Source organism: Leuciscus leuciscus (assembly GCF_965113295.1).
Source record: "Leuciscus leuciscus genome assembly, chromosome: 9".
Lineage (NCBI taxonomy): Eukaryota > Metazoa > Chordata > Actinopteri > Cypriniformes > Leuciscidae > Leuciscus > Leuciscus leuciscus.
This window is the reverse complement of record NC_138733.1, coordinates 13,956,692-13,978,378: the sequence shown is the minus strand read 5'-3', so window position 1 is coordinate 13,978,378 and position 21,687 is coordinate 13,956,692. Positions and strand designations below refer to the sequence as shown.

Sequence of the window (21,687 nt, the reverse complement as noted above, 5' to 3'; positions counted from 1 at the left end):
TCTGTTTTGCCTACGAGCACAACATCCTCTGAATATATATATATATATATATATATATAAAAAGTAAAACGCGAGTGGTGCAACTCACAGGCACCATGCTGGAGTTGGCCTGGAAGTTTTCAATGATTTCCCTGTCTCCGAGATGCCAAAAGAACCCACCACCAAGGTATTTCTATAAGATTATTGTACCTACATATAGATGGGGCCCTCAGGGGCCTCTGTGGCCCTCCATACCAGATCTGTCTGCATTGTCCAAAATTATCCATCACATGTTACTATGATTTTCTAGTTCTAAAAGTGATATTCTAAAGTTGAAATTTTGATTTAACGAGGCCATCATCAACACCAACCAACCCATTTCCATGTGATTAAATTCAAACCCAAAATCAATTACAAAACATTAAAATACAATGTGTAAGAAATTTTAAATAAGATATTTACGCCTGTTCATCATTATAAAGCTTTTGAATAGCTTCAGAATTCTTGAAATATAGTGCATGTGAAGCATGGACCACCATTTCACTATAAAGTCACTATAAAATCAAAATGGACAATTCTTGTTTTGTTTTTTATGGAATATTGCTGTATTTATTATAAATGATTGAGTCATCCATGCACATCATATATATATATATATTTTATATATATATATATGAAGAGTTCAGATGCAAAAGCCTCTAAATGCCATTTGAAATTTTCTTATAGAATGATCATTTTTATCAAGCATCTATATTTAAGTTCAGTAATTTCACTTAAATGATAATTAATAGGTCATCTTCATTGCCATTTAAGTGAAATTATTGAATTTAAATATACGAGCTTGATAAAAATGATCATTCTATAAGAAAATTTCAGATGGCATTTAGAGGCTTTTGCATCTGAACTCTTCATATATATATATATATATATATATAAGTCCTTTTCCTCCCTCTTGCAGTGACATCTCTTCAATGATGATGTGTTTACTGACATGTGGGCGGGGCAACTTGTCACTCACATTAGATCGACCAATAGCAAACCACAACCATCCAATCAATTCCCCATTGACAAAATCAAGTCCACCCTACATTTTTTCTAGTTCAAAAAACGTTTCACTCTTATACATGTCACAATATGGAAGAAAAGACTAATCGCAACTTCCATTTCATGCGACTTTGACAGTGAGAGTCCCGATTCCCTTTTTATTATATAAAAAAGTGCGACCAGAACATTCCACACAGAACTTTGAATTTTGGGGAAACTATCTTTGTAACTGTTATATGACCCCAATCGCTAAACCACAGGCTTCTAAACCTAATCTTCTGTGTCTGGTGGATACTTGAAAATACCCCCAGCATCTCCAAAACACATCGCCACACTCAAAAACACCTCTCTCCAACCCTCATCCACGACAGCACTAATGAACACTTCCACACGGCGGTTAAAGCCTGTAAACAGGGTGTTGACCTACAGAAAGGGGCTTGGTTGAGAGAACAGCCTCCCCAGAACATTGGCACAAGGGCCAGTCGCTCATCATCAATGCGGCAATGTCTGTCAGTTTAAGCACCACTGCAGCTCGGATACTTAGTGATGAAGGAGGAATGTTGGCAGGTAGAATATAACCTCTCTCTGGGCTAAAAATAATGTTTGTATCCTTACAAAACAGTACTTTAATGGTACTGTGGAGCAGTGAAGTACTGGATGAGTAATTCCAAGGTACTTTGATATATACTATTGCACAAAATGATTACAATATTCATTTTGCAATATACCTTAATAGTACGCTGGAATATTTTAAAAGAATACCATGATGTTGGTATATTTCCACAAAAAAAAAAAAACAAAAAAACATTGTAATACTGTATTATGGTACTTCTGTGTAATGCATCAAATGTATGAAGTCCATTGTGCTTTTTGTTAGCCGACAAAAATGAAAGTGTGAAACTCTTTTTAAGAGCATAACATCGTGGAAATGAATTATCTTCCACATCTGAATGGTCAAATGTCGTCTTTTCATTTTAATAGTTTAGCTAAACCAATTATTTGAGGGAAGAAGAGTATTAAAGCGTGTGCCAAATTCTAAATTGAAAGCTGAAAAAGGACAATTGTTTAACATTTTGTTTCAAAAGACCACAGAGAAAAATGATAAATGTTCAATGAATAAAAACGGTCAAGGTGACATGTACGGATAAAATCATTTGTTTAAAAAGAATGTATTTGAAAAATAAATGTTACTTTCAAATGAGCTGATTAATGCAAGACAACAAAATGAAACGTGACTAAATGAAATGTGACAAAACTAAACAAAAAATAAAGTAAAGAATGAAATAAACTAAGAAAGAAAATAAAGGATGTGTTAAAAAAAAAAAACACATTCATGTTTAAATAAAATAATGTATTTGAATGAAATGCAAGGAAACAAAATAAAACACACACACACACACACAAAAATACAAGCAACAAAACCAATAAAAAATGAATTAAAAAAACTAAACATCACAACATCATTTTTTTTTTTTTTTAATAGTGAGGATTAAGCAACTTTGAAAGTCAATTCTCATTATCTCAACAGTTTTGTGTCGACGAAGCAGTCTCTTACCGAGATCTTTGATCCTGGGCAGCACGTTGTGTGTAAAGTTGCTGTAGGATGCCACTTTGCCCTCAGGAGAAGCGATGCCAACGTGGGACTCGTATATCCGTAAGCTCCTGGGCTTCTGTGGACGAGGATGCTTGTGCTGGCACGGAAACAGCAGGGAAATATTTCTGCAACAGTTCTTCATCCAAATTTAACATCACAGTATGAAACAAGTCCATGCCAATACAACTGAAGATAAGATGGAGCCGCTGAACAGAGCTGACAAAAGCTAATTTGGAGATTCTCATCATATCATGACTTAGGACATTAACAAGCATAAATAATTCATAGTCTGAGGGGATGATGTTCATGTCTTGACTTGACATTAAAGCAAAATTGCAGTAAGTAGAAACCAATGAAATGGCTCATGATGCATTTATAAAGCCATTTTCTTCATCCCCCTGATTTCAGACAGTTTGCTTTGCTTGGAAACTTTAATTAATAGGAATTACACACACAAACACACACACACATGGGCACACACATCCTTATTAAAGTAGGAAGCTTATTTCGCCATGGAATAAACTAATAAAAAAAGGTAATTGTGACTTCTCACAGTTCACTTTTTTTCTTCACAGAATTGCGAGTTTATATCTCACAAGGGAGAGTTATAAATCACAAAATAAACTTTGAGTTTACGTCTCAAACTTCTGACTTTTTCTCCGAATTGGGAGATGAAAACTCATTCATACTATTTTAACAGGGTCATCTAAATAAAAAATGCATTACATGTATTGTACATAGTAATCCTTAAAGGGGGTATATGTTAGAATTTATGTATTAATTACTTTTTTAATGCCAATGTGTGATGAGATTGTAACGAAACTTTTAAAAAAACACGAGACCTTCCCCGACTTTCTATGGTGTCTGTGAAACCCACTATACTGATATGTATGTGAAGGACTCGGGACGTTTTTGCCGGTAAAATCAAAAGCATGTGACATTCACGCACGCTCCTGAGAGCCTCTCATCCGTTCTGAGACTCATGAAATGAATGCTTATACAATGTTCAGGAAAATGCCTATAGAGCCATTCAATACTGTACTGTCAATGTGTCATGCAAATAAAAGGGTTAATTTCAAACTATAGACTATATAGATCTGGCTATGTGAGACTATAGTCTCAAATATACTTAATATACACTATCATAACAGTGTAACTTTAATTACATCATCTGTCAGCATGATGCCGGTGAATCGCAGAGCTGGTTCAAAAATATCCACATCTCTATGATCAGATGCTTTCTTAGCTGCTGTTTTTTCACCGCTGTCATTGTTATTGAGAGGAAAGCGCGCAGCACATATTTACATCTAAACGTCGCTCTCAGCAGCGTGGAAAGCACGGGGATGTTTGTTAACAGTATATCGCTGTAAAGGTATTTCCAGCTTCGTTTTACTTCTAAGCAAACAACGAAAAAGAACTTTGCCGTGTGTATCTCATGGCCTTTGAATCACGTTCACTCTCTTGTACGTTACGTGTGCATGCAGTTCACTTAACAGCCACCGGTGTCACTAATAACATAGTGTTTCTGAATTCTACATATAGCCCCTTTAAACAGAAGGGTCGAAACTCAGAACTCATGATAAGTTAACTACAAAACAAAAGGTTGTGGCACACCAACGCTGGGGGGAAATAATCACTTACAATGTAAGGTTGAGGAGGGTCCCAATGAACCCAATCATAGATGACGGACTTCTCATGCTGGGTCACATACTTTGCCCAAGGAGAGATTCGGTAGAGTCGCTCACCGGCTCGGGTGTGAACCACCACCTGGGAAGAGAGACAAATGAAGGATGAAACGGCAAGGGCACACAGAGAGGGTGAGGACATGGGCACAAGCAAAGGGTGCAGGGTAATGCCGGTAAGAGAAAATGTGTTTACAGCTGCCAGAGAGCAGGGATAAAGGGCCAATCTCATGGAGAAAGGTCATGCAGTCCAAGCAAAGAGGACGTTTGAGTGGAGTCTGACCGCTGGAGGTGAAAGAGGTTTTGTGCAGAAAAAAATATGACTTTTGAATTGATTGCATTGAGAAAACCTTGTGGCAACAAGCAGCTTCTGAAAGGTTTATGATCATTTTTAAAAGGGAAAACTGCATGGTTATCGATTTGATAACCAATTTAATTTAATAACCATAGAAAAGTCAAAGTGTGGCAATAAACGTGCAGCGTTCTGGTAAACACATTTGTGTTTGCTTATATTTTTAACTTGGCACTTGCTTTAAAGGCATATACATACAAACTTGAAAGAGTAACATGAATAATAGATCAAACGCTTTCTGTTATAACCAATATGCCCTAGATTACAACTATAGACAGGGCGAGCAGGAAAGATTACGTGGGAACTGGTGTTTGTGCCAGTTTTTAAAGCAACAGCTCACTCATAAATAAAAAGTATGTCACAATTTATTCAGTTATGTTTTTTTTTTTTAAACTCTATGATTTTTGTAAGAACCCAAAATTAGATGTTTAGCAGAATGTCTATGCTGTTCTTTTCCATACAATGAAAGTGAATGGGAACTTGGGCTGTCAAAACCCAAAAATGACAAAAAGCACCATAAAATTTCCTATTTTTATGATGCTTTTTCTGAGCTGTGGTCAATTTATGTTTCAATGTATGGAAATCAGCGACCAGGCATTCTGCTATATAACTATTTATGTTCCACAAAAGAAAAAGCTGTGATATGGGTTTGGAATGTCATGAGAGTGAAACACTTTTTGAATTTTTATTTTTGACCTTTCGATGTCACTGAAGTGATGTGTAACCATGTCCAAAAATGTTTATTATGCTACACTGTGTTTTCCCTCACAGAGAAGATGATTTCAAGGGCTGTCTGAAATAAAGCTATTAGCCTGCACAAAACCATTGATCAGAAACGGAAAGGGTCATTTAATCCTCTGTGTACTATTGGCAGTGTTATTTATAGGCTGAAGCAAAACTATTCACTCGCAGATATTAAAAACTCATCACGTGTCCCAGATTAGACTACAGAAGCAATCCTTTCTAAAGGGCATTCGAAGGCAGCGTGTGAATTTAATGTCAGAGTGTGTTTTTCCATTGATCTGTACAGTTATAGATGTGCACCAGATGTGGCGGCACAGGATTTATAGACGCCAGGAACGTGTGCCATTCAGAATTGAAAACGGTTTGCAAAAACCAATGTATAATATAATATAATATAATATAATATAATATAATATAATATAATATAATATAATATAATATAATATAATATACCCAGCCAAAAAAAAAAAAAAAAGTCGCTGTTTGGATTTAAATAGGCAAATGCTTAAGAGTCTATGATTGGATCATTATTGCAGTGATTATTATGTTTCTAGCATGTTATATGTTTGGGAAGATTTCTTCTAACCCTAACTGATGGAGTGTGAAGGGTGTGAAGTGTGAAGGTCACATCATGACCATTTTCCAGCATGAGAATGTCAAGATTCACCAGGCTTGTGAAAGAAGAATTTATAGGGTTTTTTTGTGAAAGAAATTATGAAAGAATGGTTGAGAGGAGGCATGAAGAATCATTTTCACACATGAATTGGCACCTCTGAGTCCAGACCTTAAATTCATTATAAGTCTTCCATCAAGAGGTGCATACATTTTTGATCAAGCTCTTTTATAGACAATGCAAGAGTCCAGCACTCTGTAAAGTCTCCTCCAGCACATCCCAAAGATGTTCAATGAATTTAAGTTCTGGACTCAGAGGTGCCAATTCATGTGTGAAAATGATTCTTCATGCTCCTCCCAGCCATTCTTTCACAGTTTGAGCCTGATCAATCTTAATATTGTCATGCTGGAATATGGTCATGATGTGTCTTCCTACATGGTTGTTTAAGAAATGAAAAGCTTCACACTCCATCAATTAGGGTTAGAAGAACTGTTGCCAAACATATAACTTTATTATGTTAGAAACATAATGATCACAGCAATAATGATCCAATCATAGACTCTAAAGCATTTGCCTATTTATATCCAGACAGCAACCTTTTTTTTGGCTGAGTAATGTAATGTAATTAGATTTTTTTTTAAATGCAGCCTTGGTGAGCATAAAAGACTCATATATTCAGAATATTGCTCAAACCTAAAAGGTAACACACAAAGAAAAAGAACGAGAAAGAGTGAAGAAAAAAAAAACAGCCAGAGGCACTCCGTTTCCAGCCCGCTTTCTAAACAAGAGCCTGAAAACAGCGGGGAGTACTAGTCTACGGTCTAACTTACTCAAAGTCACTCTTCTCTTCCCTCCCCGCAGCCGCGCACAGTCACACGACTGTCAGTACTGGAGCGCGGATCGATAACAGAGCATCTCTCACCGTGTGAATGCACCCCGGGGAGCTCTCCATCCTGAGTCTTCCTATCTCTCTCTTTCCCAGGCCAAAAAGCAAATGGATCATTTGATGGTCCCCTCCATAAGCTGCCAGCAAGAGGTAATGACAGAGCCATTGGCACCTGCCGGTGACCTACAGAGGAGCGTCCCAGTGGGGCTCAATCATTAGCCGGCTCTTCACCCGAGGACATGCAGGAGAGCCAAAACGCCACACCACGGGTTTGCCAGTTTATATAATTACTGAGAAAAGAGTGCTAGAATGGACAGATGCTGAGCCAGACAGACTGATGGAGATAAAATAGCAGAAAATAGCAGACGCACGGTGTCAATGAAAGCAGGGTGAGGTGGAGGATAAATGGATGATGACAAAACTCTTACTGAGTTCATTTAATGTCTGTCACTTTGCTGTACTGTCCAATTAGGGTCCAGTCGCAGGTTTACAGAGAACATTTACTGGCCGTGAAGGTTTCTTAGTGAGCATGAAATTGTGTTTTGCATTATTTTGATTAAAGAATATATTTCTGTTCCTTTGATAACGAAACGTTTCTTGTAAACTACTATTCAAACGTTTTGTGGATCAGTAAGATTTTTAGATAACATGAACTAACAATGAACAACATTTCCACAGCATTTATTAATCTTAATGTTAAATCTCAACATGTACGAATATATTTTTAAGATCAGAAATGATCTGTTAACATTAGTTATTGGACTGTGAATTAACATGAACATTTTATAATTTATATTTGTTAACAAATGAGACCTTACTGTAAAATGTTACCTTTTTAAAATAAAAAATAAAAAATGTATTCAGCAAGGATGCATTAAATTGTTCAAAACTGACATTAAAGATATTTACATTGTTACAAAGGATTTCCATTTTAAACATTTAATTAAATAAGTAATGTTTTTGAGCAGCAAATCAGAATATTAGAATGATTTCTGAAGAATCGTGTATCAATGAAGACTGGAGAAATGATGCTGAAAATTCAGCTTTGCATCACAGGAATAAATTATATTTTTCAAAATGTATTAAAGACAGAAAACAACTCTTTTAAATTGTAATAAATGTATTTACAATTAATAATTTTGATACTAATATTTTCATTTTTGGTGGCTTCATGCAAGAAATATTAAATTTTTGTGTCACTATCTAGTTAAACTTCTGATATTTAGTTTTTAATTTGGTGAAATTTGTGTAGTAGACCGTAGTAGTAGTAGTAGTAGTAGTAGTTGTTTTACAGACAAGGCTTAAGTCTAGTCCCAGATTAAAATGCATGTTTGAGGTGTTTTAACTGAATGAAACTTGCACTAACATATCTTACAGTAAAATATGTCAGTGCCATTGTTTTGTCTCAAGATGCACATCAGTAATGCTTTTTTTTTTTTTTCTAAGGCACGTTTATAAAAGTTACTTAAACGTCCTAATTAAACTAAGGCCTAATCCTGGCTTAATCTAAACCCTGTCTGTGAAACCAGGTTTTAAATGTCTTGAATTTAGTCAAAAGGTGCATAAAAGACCCATAACAACACAAGGACTCTCCTAAACCTGAGGCGTGAATCAGAAAGAATAGGACAGCCCATTTCCTGCATAATTAAATTCCGACTGGACCACTTTTCACCGGAAACATAATCCAGTTGACACTCAACTCATCCGAGTCCAGTCTCGGGGCCTGAACTGGGACAGGGCCAGGCTCTGCATCTGGTTCTTATCGTTCAGAGCCTGACCCAAGGAGACAACAGGAACAAAGCAACCAGAAAAGCAGCCTTTGCCCAGTGAGTGGCACCTACCTGCCATCAATCAAGCCTCTGCCAGCGTGTCTCACAACATAATGCACAGCAGAAGCGGAAGAGGCTGTAACGGCTTTGTACACTGATAGATCAGAAATTAATCTCAGCTAGATGTCCAGCAACTGGATCTATAAAGTCCTGCAGGGATGACGTATTTTTGTAGGCCAAAAACGGCCGGCACCTCCGGTTACATTGACTTTGAGACGATGTAACCAGAGGTGCCAGCCGTTTTTGGCCTACAAAAATAATAATTTTGGTTATTGGTTAAATGCCTGAATTAAACCGGATTACCGCAATACCGGATAACATAATTAAATAATTGTGCACAAAATATTGTTTTAATATTTTATTAGCTCACCAAATGCTAAACATCCACGAAGAAAACAACGTTACTAGTGAGCGTAAAGCAAAAGACTTCAGTTACCCGGATGAGCCGGTGTTATCAGTTTTTACTGGTTGTTATCGGGAAATAACACACTGCTGGATGGCGCGATTGACCAATCAGAATCAAGTATTCCACAGAGCCTTGTAATAACAAAGATTATTAAATGTATTGCTTACTGTTAGTTAATGTAACTAATAGAACCTTATTTTAAAGTGTCACCAATTTTTGTCATTGCTACTTTCCATCACCTAGGCCATTGGGTCAGAGCAAGTTATTACATTTTGATGCAATATTACAAAGAAAAATAAAAATTTTTCTTTAGAACAACATGCACAGATGAATGGTTCTTAATAATATCAGGAATGTGTGTTAAAGTAAATTCAGCTTGTTGACTTTAATGGGAATGTACAACCTATAACTGAGTGAAGAGTCCAACCGTTCCCGCCGGATCGGCTTCAATTTGTTTAAAATTAAAGATCTGTGTTTAAACCTCATGGGTGTGAAACACCAAATTGGAATGGCGTTATTAAAAACATACGCTGTTGAAGAGCTTCAAATGGCTTGAAAGTCACAGCTGTTCCTGTGGCTTTAACATTGACACGCCATCCATAAAAAGGGTGAATATTAAATCCATCTTGACAGTGCATAAAGGCTTCATAATACCTCAGCGCCTCGTTCAGGCTAATGAAGTAAACAAACCAGATAATGTGTCTGCTCACCTTCAGCTTGGAGTTATGAGTGACAGCAGGTGTTTTGTCCTCTTTTGGGGGCATGTGCAGCTCCCATTTCCCAAACTCCTTTTTAGTGTAGGGATGCGAAAAATTATTCCAGTCATCTATTAAATAGAAAGAGTTACAGTTAAAAACTTCCTCTGTTCGATATATAATATTATCGAAACTAGATTTTGACATTTTATGATGAAAAGGTGAGTAGCACAGAGTAGTCTGTGCAAAACTTGCAAAACAGTGGGATGCGTTTGGTAAGATGTTACAAGTGATTTTTAGTGTGTCGCTCTGATATTGCTAAGGTGAATCATTGCTAGGGAAAGGAAAAAAGACCAAAAAAGTTTGACTGATCAATTGGTTTGTCATTTTCATTGAGTTTTTGAGCCTCTAACTTAAAAATAACCATTGAAACGCCCAACGACATGGGATTCTATAAAGTTGGGCCAGATTGATTCCAGTTAATTCTAACTTCAGTGACTAGCTTAATTTGACACCATTTACAAAATGGTGGCAACTAAGAGAGGGTCGAATTGGTTTTCATGGTGCAAACTGAGATGACTTTGTTGTTGTTGTTGCAAACATGTCTAATAACTAAAGTTCAATTAAATTAATTTAACAATCTAGATAATCTAGTCAACTTCTGTTCATTTCATCGTCTGCCTAGCATAGGTTTAAAAACGCTTATATAAATACAATTTCTTTATACAGAAATTATAAAGGTGGATAAATGTAAATGGTTTAATGTTGTATTAGGTTTAATTTTACTGTAAAACACTGTAAAATGTATGGTTTATGCAAGTAAAAACGACAAATTACCATATAATTAACAATAAAAAAAAAGATCACATGATTATAAGCTTTGTTTCTTTTCTTTACTTATCATTAATGTATACTGTCCATTTTGTGTTACATTTAAAAAAAAAAAAAAAAATAAATAAATAAATAAATAAATAAATAAATAAATAAATAAATAAATTTAATTTAATTTAATTTAATTTAATTTAATTTAATTTAATAGGGTTATATTAGGGTTAGGGGCTCTTTCAAACCCTAACCCTAGTATGAACAATAGTAATAGTGATGCATATCTATTTGTTGTCTAATTTATCGTATATTCTCAACAACAACTAAAAATCATTTGTTTATTCACAAAAGCAATGTAAGTTCTGCCATATGATCAACAATTACATAATTTGGCCTGCAGTCTGTAAAGTCTGGCTCATTACTACTTCAAGAAAAAACTTGCACTTCCTAATGACTAGAAAAGACAAGCAAATGCCTTGAAATACTGCATTAATGCACTTTCTTGGTGAGAAATCATTATGCCAGACTTCTGACAACAAAAGATTTCAAAAGAAAGGCCCTTAGTGACTGACTGACTGACTGACTGCATTTGGTCTTGTAGGCAATTCAGATAACCTTGAGGGGATTTTTCTTTTTGTCTTAACCTGAACACAATGTTCTTTCATCTAGTTTAAGATGAAAAAAAAATTATCTGTCAAACAGAACAAACAGTCAACTACAAATTGACACAAGGTATAGATGAATAGGCAGACTAACGCTTGTATGATTTATGAATTCTGCAGTGGAACAAAATATACGAAAAAATTGTACGATAACAAAACTTTCTGAACTATAAATTGTGACAAAGCTGAAAAGTTTTTGGCAAAAGCTTATAAAATGCTTCAATATTTGCACAACACAAAACCTTAAAATAAATTAAATATTTGACCTTATGTACATAAAACTGTGTTGATTTCAAGAATAGTCAAACGTATTTTAAGTATAGTTAAGTTTATATATACAGTATATACAGTGTGTGTGTGTGTGTGTGTGTGTGTGTGTGTATGTGTGTGTGTGTGTGTGTATATATATATATATATATATATATATATATATATATATATATATAATATTATAAAATTATTATTTACATACTATATAAAACTGAGCATTGCATTTTAAGCGTATAGTACCATATTTAATATTTAAGCCTTTAAAATAATCATTATTGATATGCAGGGTCATACACTTGTATATTGTTTTAAATTGACTAAATATACAAAATCAGAAAATAAATATTTTACCTTATTTACACAAACGCATATTGTAATTTAAGCCAGTACAGTATAGCTTAATATTGTAAGCAATTAAAAATAATCACTATTGATGTGCAGAGTCATATACACGTGATTTTAGAATGAGAAAAGACGTACTGAAGTCTCCAGTGAGGAACAGAGCCTCGGCGGCCGGGGCCCACTCCTTAAAGAAGAGGCTGTTGTCTGGCATCCGCTGTACTCCGTAACTGTTATAGCTGCTTGTGAACTGATCAAAGCCACCTTCGGACTTCTCAAGAAGTGCGAGCTGCTTCTCAAACAGCCCATACCTTCCAAAACAAAGCAGAGGAAAACTTATTAGCAAACATGGACAGAATAATACAGAGCCAATCTGCTACATCTCACACAAGTTCCACAACACTAAACCTTTATCATGCTATAGTAAATCTATCATACCATAAAGATGCTAGGGGCGAAATACAAAACAAGTATACAACCCTAATACACAAGAAAAACAACTAAAAGAAATGTGGAAGGCCGTTAACCAAATTGTTTTGCATTCAAGAGCTTAAACTGAATTATTTAAAAAGTTAATATTTTATACTATTATATACGCCTCCTATTGAACATCCCCTTGGCAGAAGAACCACATTTACCCTCAGGATCGCCTTTGAAATTTCAAAGTTGAGTTAGCATTTGAAAACAGTCGCCCACTCATGTATATTGATGGAGAATGCCATTGACCTGGCATCTTTGACACACTACATTACATCACCCGGAGACACTAAACACCTAGGCACGCATCCTGTTCTTTGACTTCACTTCTGTTTTCAATATCATCCACCTTCTTAAACAGAAATATGGGCATCAAGCCAGCCGAAAGCTGCTGCCTGTTCGATTTTTTACAAGGCAGATGAAGTTCACCTCCCACCTTCTGGCCATAAACAAAGGTGTACCACAAGGCTCTGTACTCCCCCCACTTCACTTTTTCCTTGTTCACAAATATGCTAGCTTCACATGAATGCAAAGAAGCACCGGCTGTATGACGGTACAATAGTATATACATCTAATGGTACAAATGTGCCAATTTTGCAATCCATGGTAGATATTTCAGATGTTTTATTATTATTTTATTTTAACTGAGCTGTTTTACTATTTGAGGAAGTTGCTTTTGCACTGGTGCCAAACTTAATTTATTATATAATATAAATCTTTTGATTTGCATCCATAAAGTAGGCTATCATCTAATGATCTAATAGTACCTTCCATTTGTAAAGCATTGTGGTTCATTTGGGTTACTAAAAATGGGCATTGTCACATGACTATAATTATAACAAAAATAACTATTTTATACACACACTATAAATTTTTCATTTATTTGTATTTAGCAAGGATGCATTCAATTGGTCAAAGTGAAAGAAAAGACATTAATAATGATGCAAAAGATTAGTATTTTAAATAAATGCTGTTCTTTTGAAATTTCTATTAATCAGAGAATTCTGAATATGATATATCACGGTTTCCACAAAAATATTAAGCAGCACAACTGTTTTTACCATTGATAAAATATATAAATATATATATCTTGAGCAGTAAATCAGCATATTACAATGATTTCTGAAGGATCGTGTGACACTTAAGACTGGAGGAATGATGCTGAAAATTCAGCGTTGCATCACAAGAATAAATTACATTTTAAAATAGAAAATAGTTATTTTAATTTGTAAAAACATTTCACAATATTATTGCTTTACTGTATTTTTGATAATATAAATGCATCCTTGGTGAGCTTTAGTGATACTTCTTTCAAAAATCTTACCGGCCGCAAACCTTTGAACGAGGTAGTGTATGGATACTGTGATATAAAATTAAATCGCTCATACTGTGTTAAAAGATTTGTCTAACTCTTCAGCACATCAGCCCCTGAAAATAAAGCACAATATCAGCTAGAAGGGTATAAATCAATCACCATGTGCTAACAATAAGCTTTTATTTTTTAATCAAAAAAGTTAACTTTTTCTTTAATCCCAGACCTCAAACTCTCCGGCCAACAAATTGCAATAACAGGCAACTTACAACTCCTAGGCACCCAATCTGTTGCTCTTTACAATGTCAAATAAACACAGACCATCTCATCAGAAAGACACATTAGACATGATCTTCCTCAGACAAATCAAGGAAGTTTGGGGTCAGTCAACACCTCCTTGTTCAATTCTGCACAGCTATTACATTGTGAAAGCGAGTGTGAATGTGAGTGTGAAGCACAGACAAGCTAACAATGAAAAACCTGGGACACATTGTTGTCAAGTTACCAACTGCCCTCTTCCACAACTACTTCATTAAAAACGAATTATTGAAAAGTATAATGAAAATAATCTTTATTAAATCATGTCACAATGCAGCAAAAATACAGGCTTATTTTTTATTCATTGATTTTACTTTTAATTTTGTGGTGAAATGTGAAATATTAGTGTAAGATTTAACTGTTCAATCTATATTTTGTATATAGAATTGAGTTATATAGAAAAGCTAAATTAAAACCATTTACCCACCCCACCCCCCACCCCTTGGTCATTAAAGATTCTATTCTATTATATTCTATTGTGTAAAAGGGTGCATCATTATATGTGAAAACATGATCTGAAAACAGCTGCCCATTCAACAGCACAAAGGCAAAAGTCTGCCTAACTATACAGCATTTAAGGTATTTCAGAGCTTAAAAGAAACAAGCTCATGCGTTTTTACTCAAGTTTATTTCCGTACAACCAATATTTCTGTTCCACAGCTCTACATTAAAAGTGACTTAACATCTGCTTTTGAAACGTAGATGCTCTCACCACATTGGAGAACACATTATGGCAAATTCTCGCTCTTCAAAACAATCAATAGCATTTAAGATCCCCTTTGCCACCTGCTGCTTATTAGATTCCCTGGCTGGATGAAGTCGCTACAAGAATTAAATGCAGAATCTAAACAGCTAAGCTCTCAGCGGTCTCGTCTGTCTAATGCCTACGGCATTCACACAGAGGGCGAGTTTCTGCGATAAAACAACTGGAAGTCATTCGTTTTCAATGAGAGTTGCCGATTTACAGCATGACCAACATTTATGCAAGAAACTTTCTGCAAATGAGCACCAACTACCAATATAGCCAAATATAGCTGGATGCTGGGCTGCACGATATTGAAAAGAATGAACAAACTGATTTTTGATAAATATATATTTCTGATAAATATTTAATATATAAAAAACTATTTTTGAAGAAAAAAAATCTGGAGTGAGAAGGTTGAGTTTGTCTGCATAAAATTTTTAAATAATAAAAAAAAAAAACTTTTTGCTCCGAGGACTATTTTTAATGGCAAAATCCTTTATGGACTGAACGATTTAGGAAATGCTTTACTGTAATAACATTTTTTAGTGGCTTACATTTTACAAAAATATTATTTAAGTCTTTCTTTCTACTTCAAAATTTTAATTCAGTTACTTTCTGTTTGTAACCATTTCTAAAATCTACAAGCAATTTCTGAGTGAAAGTTGGCTCTGCACAATATTTTTATTTTATTAATTTTTTTATTAATTTCTCTACTTGCTGGAGATGTTGATGGCGAAGAAGAAGAAAAAGCTCTTGGATGATGCCCGAGGATGAAGAGGGCAAGCTGTTCCAGTCTGCATAGCCAAAATCTGTCAGCATCTTCACTGTAAACTTTAAACCTGATGAGCTGACAGGCCTGGCATGGTCGAACAGAACCCTTTGGGCTTGTTCATTTAGGTCCCAGACACCTCCAAAACAAATGTCCGATGACAGTTTTTGATTTTCAGAATTCATTTTGAATACATTTTTATGTTGCTTAAAACGTGCTCTCTGAATGATTGGACCCCAGGCTCACTTGTGGTAGCCTATATTTTTCCCATAGGAATGTGGTAAAAACTACATATTCATTGGCTCTTGCTTGAGGCTGGTTGTTTGGGGAGAGGTGTGGAAAAATATATATTATTGCCAATGGACAGGCAGTTTTCACATGGAAGATGACAAATTGTTGTGGTGCAACTGACAGATTTGAATAAACAGACTAAATAAATACAATTTAAAATAACACAAAATTATCATAGTCCTTTAAATAAAACATTGACCTAAAGATCATCCATAATAAGAAGAATATTTCTCACAGCAGTTAATTTGAAGTCTAACAGTATAAATGTCTCTAAATGTATTGTCTAAGTTAAGTTTGTGGATTGACATAAAGCAAAGTTTTTGTAGTAGTGAGGCTGAAAAAGGACAAATTCAGAGACACACCAGACCAAGAGAAGGTTTCACTGTGCTGTCAGTCTAACTGTAAACGAGTAGTACACTAAAGCGGAGCACGCTGTCGGCATGCTAAAAGCCACTCTGAAAACTCTCTCAAATGTATCCTCTGTAGATCACAGCCACAAGAAATCACACAATGAACAAAAGTATAACAAAATGAATCACAAACTAAATATACACTAAATGTTGTAGAACAAAATGTCACAAGTCAAGAATGAATTCGTCATGACAAACTTGTAACAAAAAGGTTCGATTTGTGCATTAGGCATCACTTATTAATCTAGATTATGTTAATTCAAAAATCTACTATTGTTCTTTGTTAGTACATGATCAAAGGTTTGCGGTCAGTATCATTTTTGAATATATTAATACTTGTATTCAACAAGGACACACTAAATTGATAAAAAGTAGCAGTAAATACATTTACAACTTACATTTACTATTTAATTTTTATTAAAGATTTATATTTCAAATAAATGCTGTTTTTATTTACTTTCTATTCATCAAAGAATCTGAAAAAAAAATATGACGTTTAAACAACAATATTAGAAATTATTCAAATAGAAAATTCTTCACAATATTACTGCATTTTTGATCAAATAAATGCAGCCTTAGTGAGCATAAGAGACTTAATCAATGTGCACCGTCAAATGTATAATTAACATTAATCAAGATACATAAATGCTGTGATTGTTAATCATTAATTCATAACATCTCACAAATTCACTAAAGTTAACAAAGTAAGCCTTCATGTAAAGCTGTACCGTCAAACTTGGCTGTTCATCATTGTCATTTGAGATCATAGCGAGGCCATTTAATCTCTGGCATTTGGTTTTAAAGTTAAGCCTTTTCAAAGTTTCTCTCATGGATCACTTTAACATGCACAGAAATATTATGATATGAATACAAATGTGCTCATATTCGGTCAGTGTCAAATTCATATTTTTTGGAGTGGAGACTGATTTTTTTTTCTTTTCAAGCATTAAAAGAAATTAACATAAATCAATGCACAGATGGACAGAACTGTAACCGTGTCACATTTAAAAAGGTTACTGGCCTACTAATCCATCCTTCATCCTTGTCTGCTATCATCATGAATGAGAATGGATGATTTGATACTAAAATTCAGCATAATCCGGCCACTTAATTTGGTATACACGTTTAACTGCTCGTTCATGCGAATAATCAGCCAATCACATGGCAGCAACTCAATGCATTTAGGCATGTAGGCATGGTCAAGACGATCTGCTGAAGTTCAAACTGAGCATCAGAATGGGGAAGAAAGATGTAGGCCCCGATCACACGTAACGCGTTTTTCAGGTTCAGAAACGCGAGGTGCACAGCACTGCCCCATCACACAGAACGAGCAGTGCGCTGCGTTTTTTATGTTGCTAGGCAACCACTGAAACAGCTGTCCTGTCAGTCAAGTAAATGTCAAATCAGCCTTTTATTAACTTTATTTACCTTCTTTTAACATTGTGGTAGTTACGGTTCGTGAAGTCGTTAAGCTCCTGGTAACCCGCGAGAGCACCACAAGTTTATCCTCCATCATCGAACTCTCCGGGTGTTCAAGCAACTGCAGCTTTCATCACTACAACGGAAGGCCCGTCTCTCCATTCATTCGATTGGACAGTGGAAAAAAAACGCGATGACGTCGGGCACTTTTTCCGCTCGGCGTTGCTTTTTTTTCAACTGCAAAAACGCCAGGCGCATAAACAGCGCACAGAACGCTCACTGCCATAGGAAACCAATTGAAAAAAGGCGCTTCTCACTGCAAAAAAACCCATTAGGTGTGATCGGGGCCTTAAGTGGCTTTAAACATGGCATGGTTGTTTATGCCAAAGCCAGACTGGTGACAGACTCTACTGGGATTTAGGTTTATCATCTAGGTTTACAGAGAATGGTCAGAAAAAGAGTAAATATCCAGTGAGTGGGAGTTCTGTGGCAAAAATGCCTTGATGCCAGAGGTCAAAGGAGAATGACCAGACTGGTTTGAGCTGATAGAAAGGAAACAGTAACTCAAATAATCACTCGTTTCAACCGAGGTCTTCAGAAGAGCATCTCTGAACACGTTGAACCTTGAAGCAGACGGGCTACAGCAGCAGAAGACCACACTGGTCTCACAAGTGTCGCTCCTGTCAGCTAAGAACAGGAAAATGAGGCTACAATTCGCACGGGCTCACCAAAATTGAACAATGGAAGATTGGAAAAACATTATCTGGTCTGATGAGTCTCGATTTCTGCTGCGACATTCGGATGGTAGGGTCAGAATTTGTCAAACAAAATGAAAAAGCATAAATCCATCTTGCCTTGTATCAATAGTTCATGCTGCTGGTTGTGGTGTAATGGTCTGGGGGTATTTTCTTGACACACTTTGGGCCCCTAGTAGCTGAGCATCATTTCAACACCACAGCCAACCTGAGTATTGTTGCTGACCATGTCCATCCCTTTATGACCACAATGTACCCATCTTCTGATGGCTACTTACAGCAGGATAACACACCATGTCACAAAGCACAAAGAATATGACAAGGAGTTCTCAATACAAATGGCCTTCACAGCCATCAGATCTCATTCCAGTAGAGCACCTTTGGGATGTGGTGGAACGGGAGATTTGCATCATGGATCCGACAAATCTCCGACAAATGTGTGGTGCTATCATGTCAATATGGATCAAAATCTCTGAGGAATATTTCCAGCACCTTGTTGAATCTATTCCTCAAAGAATTAAGGCATTCTCATGCTCTCATGTTAAGAGCAAACCGCAGACAATAGTGTGAAAAGAATGTGCGCATTGCAGTTTATTCAAATGGTTACTTTATTTAATATTACAATAACTCTAGAGTTAGCTTTACCTCATTTAATGTGCCCATATTATACTATTTTAAATGTTTCTAATTATGTTTTGAAGGTCTCCTACTACAGCAGGTTTACATGTGTCACAAACTGCTCTGAGACATGAAGGTTGAGGATCCAAATGCTGTTTTATTGAAAGGGCAATCCACAATCGTAGTCGAAAACAGGCAAGAGGTCAGAGCTCAGTAAATCAGTCCAATCAAACGAACAAATCCAGAGGGTGAGACAGGAACAGGAAAACCAGGACACAGGCAGATATCAAAAACCAGGAACATGGAAAACGCTCAGAGATGCAGTGTAAACAACTAACAAGACCTAGTGAAGAGTGACTGAATTAACCAGGTTGATATAGACAGAAACTAACAAGCAACAGCTGAATACAATTCATGGCTGATAGTCTGGGCAGTGGGTTATGGGTAATGTAGTCTTTGCTAGAGTGATAATAGTCTGAGGTGGAGTACCCTCTGGTGGTAATCATTTTCTAATATTATAATATCACCTCTTTTCTCGCAGCATCTGAATTGGTTTGATAAAGGATTTGGTCTCTCTAATCCCAACCTTACCCAGAGCCTACTCTACTCTGATTGGTCAGATGCCCCAGTCTGTATTGATTGGTCTACCGCTTACACAGCATGTGTCAAAAAACCAAGCGACCATTACCATATCTAAATTTCAGTTCCGGATCTTCTTCAGCACTTGATACGAACAGTAAAGATTGGACGCCGGTTTAACCGTATTTAACCGTCTTTGGAAGTGCAAAGTGGATTTGCTTTTGCTTTAGCATAGAAAAGTGTCTCTTCTTGACATGTCGACAACCTGAACCAAACTCTTCCAGGCCTCAGCTAAAACTACAATGTTTGAGGGTCAAAGTAGACATTGTTCACAGTCAGCCAATGAAGACCACAGGCTGGCATTAAGCAAATGTTACAAACCTACACTGTAAAAAATCCAACTTACGTTTTGTATGACAAATTTAGTTTTTAAAGTTTATTCAACTATTTAACATGAAAAAAGTTAAGATAACTCAAACACGTAAGTTGAGAAAACTCAAAAATGTCCTGCAGCTGGTTGCCTTAAACTTTTAAGTTTTCTCAACTTTTTTTTTTTTTTTTTACAGTGTACGTACTACGTAGTTTCATGCTTGAAGTAAGACTGGAATTACTGACGACTCGTTTCAGATTCACAATCGGTTCTTTCTTTCGGGGCTCGGGAGACAATAACTCCATTTACCAAATTTTCAAAGGTCAATCACAAACAGTTATATTACACACTAAATGAAAGGAAATATCCCAAATAAGAATAATTGGTTTAGGCTACTTTAAATCATACTACACTTCACGTTTGGATAGCAACATTTCTTCTCCTCTTCTCTGATGACACGTTTACTGGCGCAAGGGCGGGAGAACCTGTCACTCACATGAGATTGACCAATAGCTAATCACAACCATCAAACCATCCAATCAATTCCTCATGAACAAAATCAAGTCTGCCCTACATTTTTCCTTGGTCGAGAAGCCGTTTTACTCATATATGTCACAATAGGGAAGAAAAGACTAATTGCAACTTGTTTCATGCCAACAATAAGAGGGATTGGATTCTGCAAGGCAATCAAATCGTGTGACACCGACCTGAGCTGGGTAAATGAGAACACCAACTCACATGGCCCCTGAAAAGTGATGTTTTTCCCTCTAAAAGGTGTTTAACACTGAATCTGTTTCCCTATTCAATACAACTTCAGTGTATTTGGGACACCCAAAAGGCAAACACAAAAGCAAGCACCTGACAACTATATGCAAGAAAATTAATCCGACCCCCTCCCAGTCCATGCCGACTGTCAAACTTCAGCTGCTCTGTGATTATGAGAGTCACTGCCATTACAAGAAATCAGTGTTTGAGGAGCGGAGGGAGGGTTGGCCTACTGCCGCACCATAAGGTACTGATATTCTCCGCATGTCCGCAGGCTCGTGTCCCAGATGATTAGAGTCTAGAGGAGAGATCAGAAACTGCATCTCAATCAGACAGTCAAGGTGACTTCATAGGAAGCTGATTTCCAACATGGTTATTACCAGTACCTGAACGTCAGTGAAATCAGAACTTCAGCACACCTGCTTATTAGTAATAATGAGTGCAAATTGCTAGACTATAGATGTCCTTTCTAAAGCTGGTTGTCTGCTGTGTGGTTTTTATCTGTCCTTTAAGTTTGTTGTTTGTCGCGTTGTGCGATATGAGCCCGGTGAGATCTTGCATTAAAGCCGAAGCAGATTGATGGCATTGACTGAACGGTCAATCATGCCATGTTCTAATATTGCCAACATTGAAATCGCACCACACAAACCCAGCAAGCACTTACAGAAAAATGCTGGCAATGTTTTGCCTGGCACAGAAAATGAAACAAAAGTTTGGAGACAGTTGGCTGGGCAAAAGAGGGAATCGGTAGAAATGGCCCGCCGCAGGAGCAGACACATTTTAGGACCGCAACCTGAAATTTCTGACACTGTCAGAAGTTTGTCAGAGGCTACAACTCATCTCAAAGGCAATTATTTGGCAGTCAATGAGCATGCCATGCTAAGTGATCAAAGTGTGCCCTACAACATCAAATCTGTTACGATTCCCAAAAGTTTGTCT

At 36.3% G+C, this 21,687-nt stretch overlaps 1 protein-coding gene across 1 annotated transcript in view; it reads right to left on the bottom strand.

Annotated features, from left to right (window-relative positions):
* The window catches only part of gbe1b (glucan (1,4-alpha-), branching enzyme 1b), a 146,274-nt gene that overhangs the window by 100,930 nt on the left and 23,657 nt on the right, over positions 1 to 21,687 (bottom strand). The window contains exons 2-5 of the mRNA XM_082181172.1: positions 12,062 to 12,231; positions 9,840 to 9,955; positions 4,259 to 4,384; positions 2,579 to 2,714 (exon numbers count right to left, since the gene is read on the bottom strand). Coding sequence (XP_082037298.1) covers positions 2,579 to 2,714; positions 4,259 to 4,384; positions 9,840 to 9,955; positions 12,062 to 12,231 — 548 coding nt within the window. The remainder of the gene's footprint in view (positions 1 to 2,578; positions 2,715 to 4,258; positions 4,385 to 9,839; positions 9,956 to 12,061; positions 12,232 to 21,687) is intronic.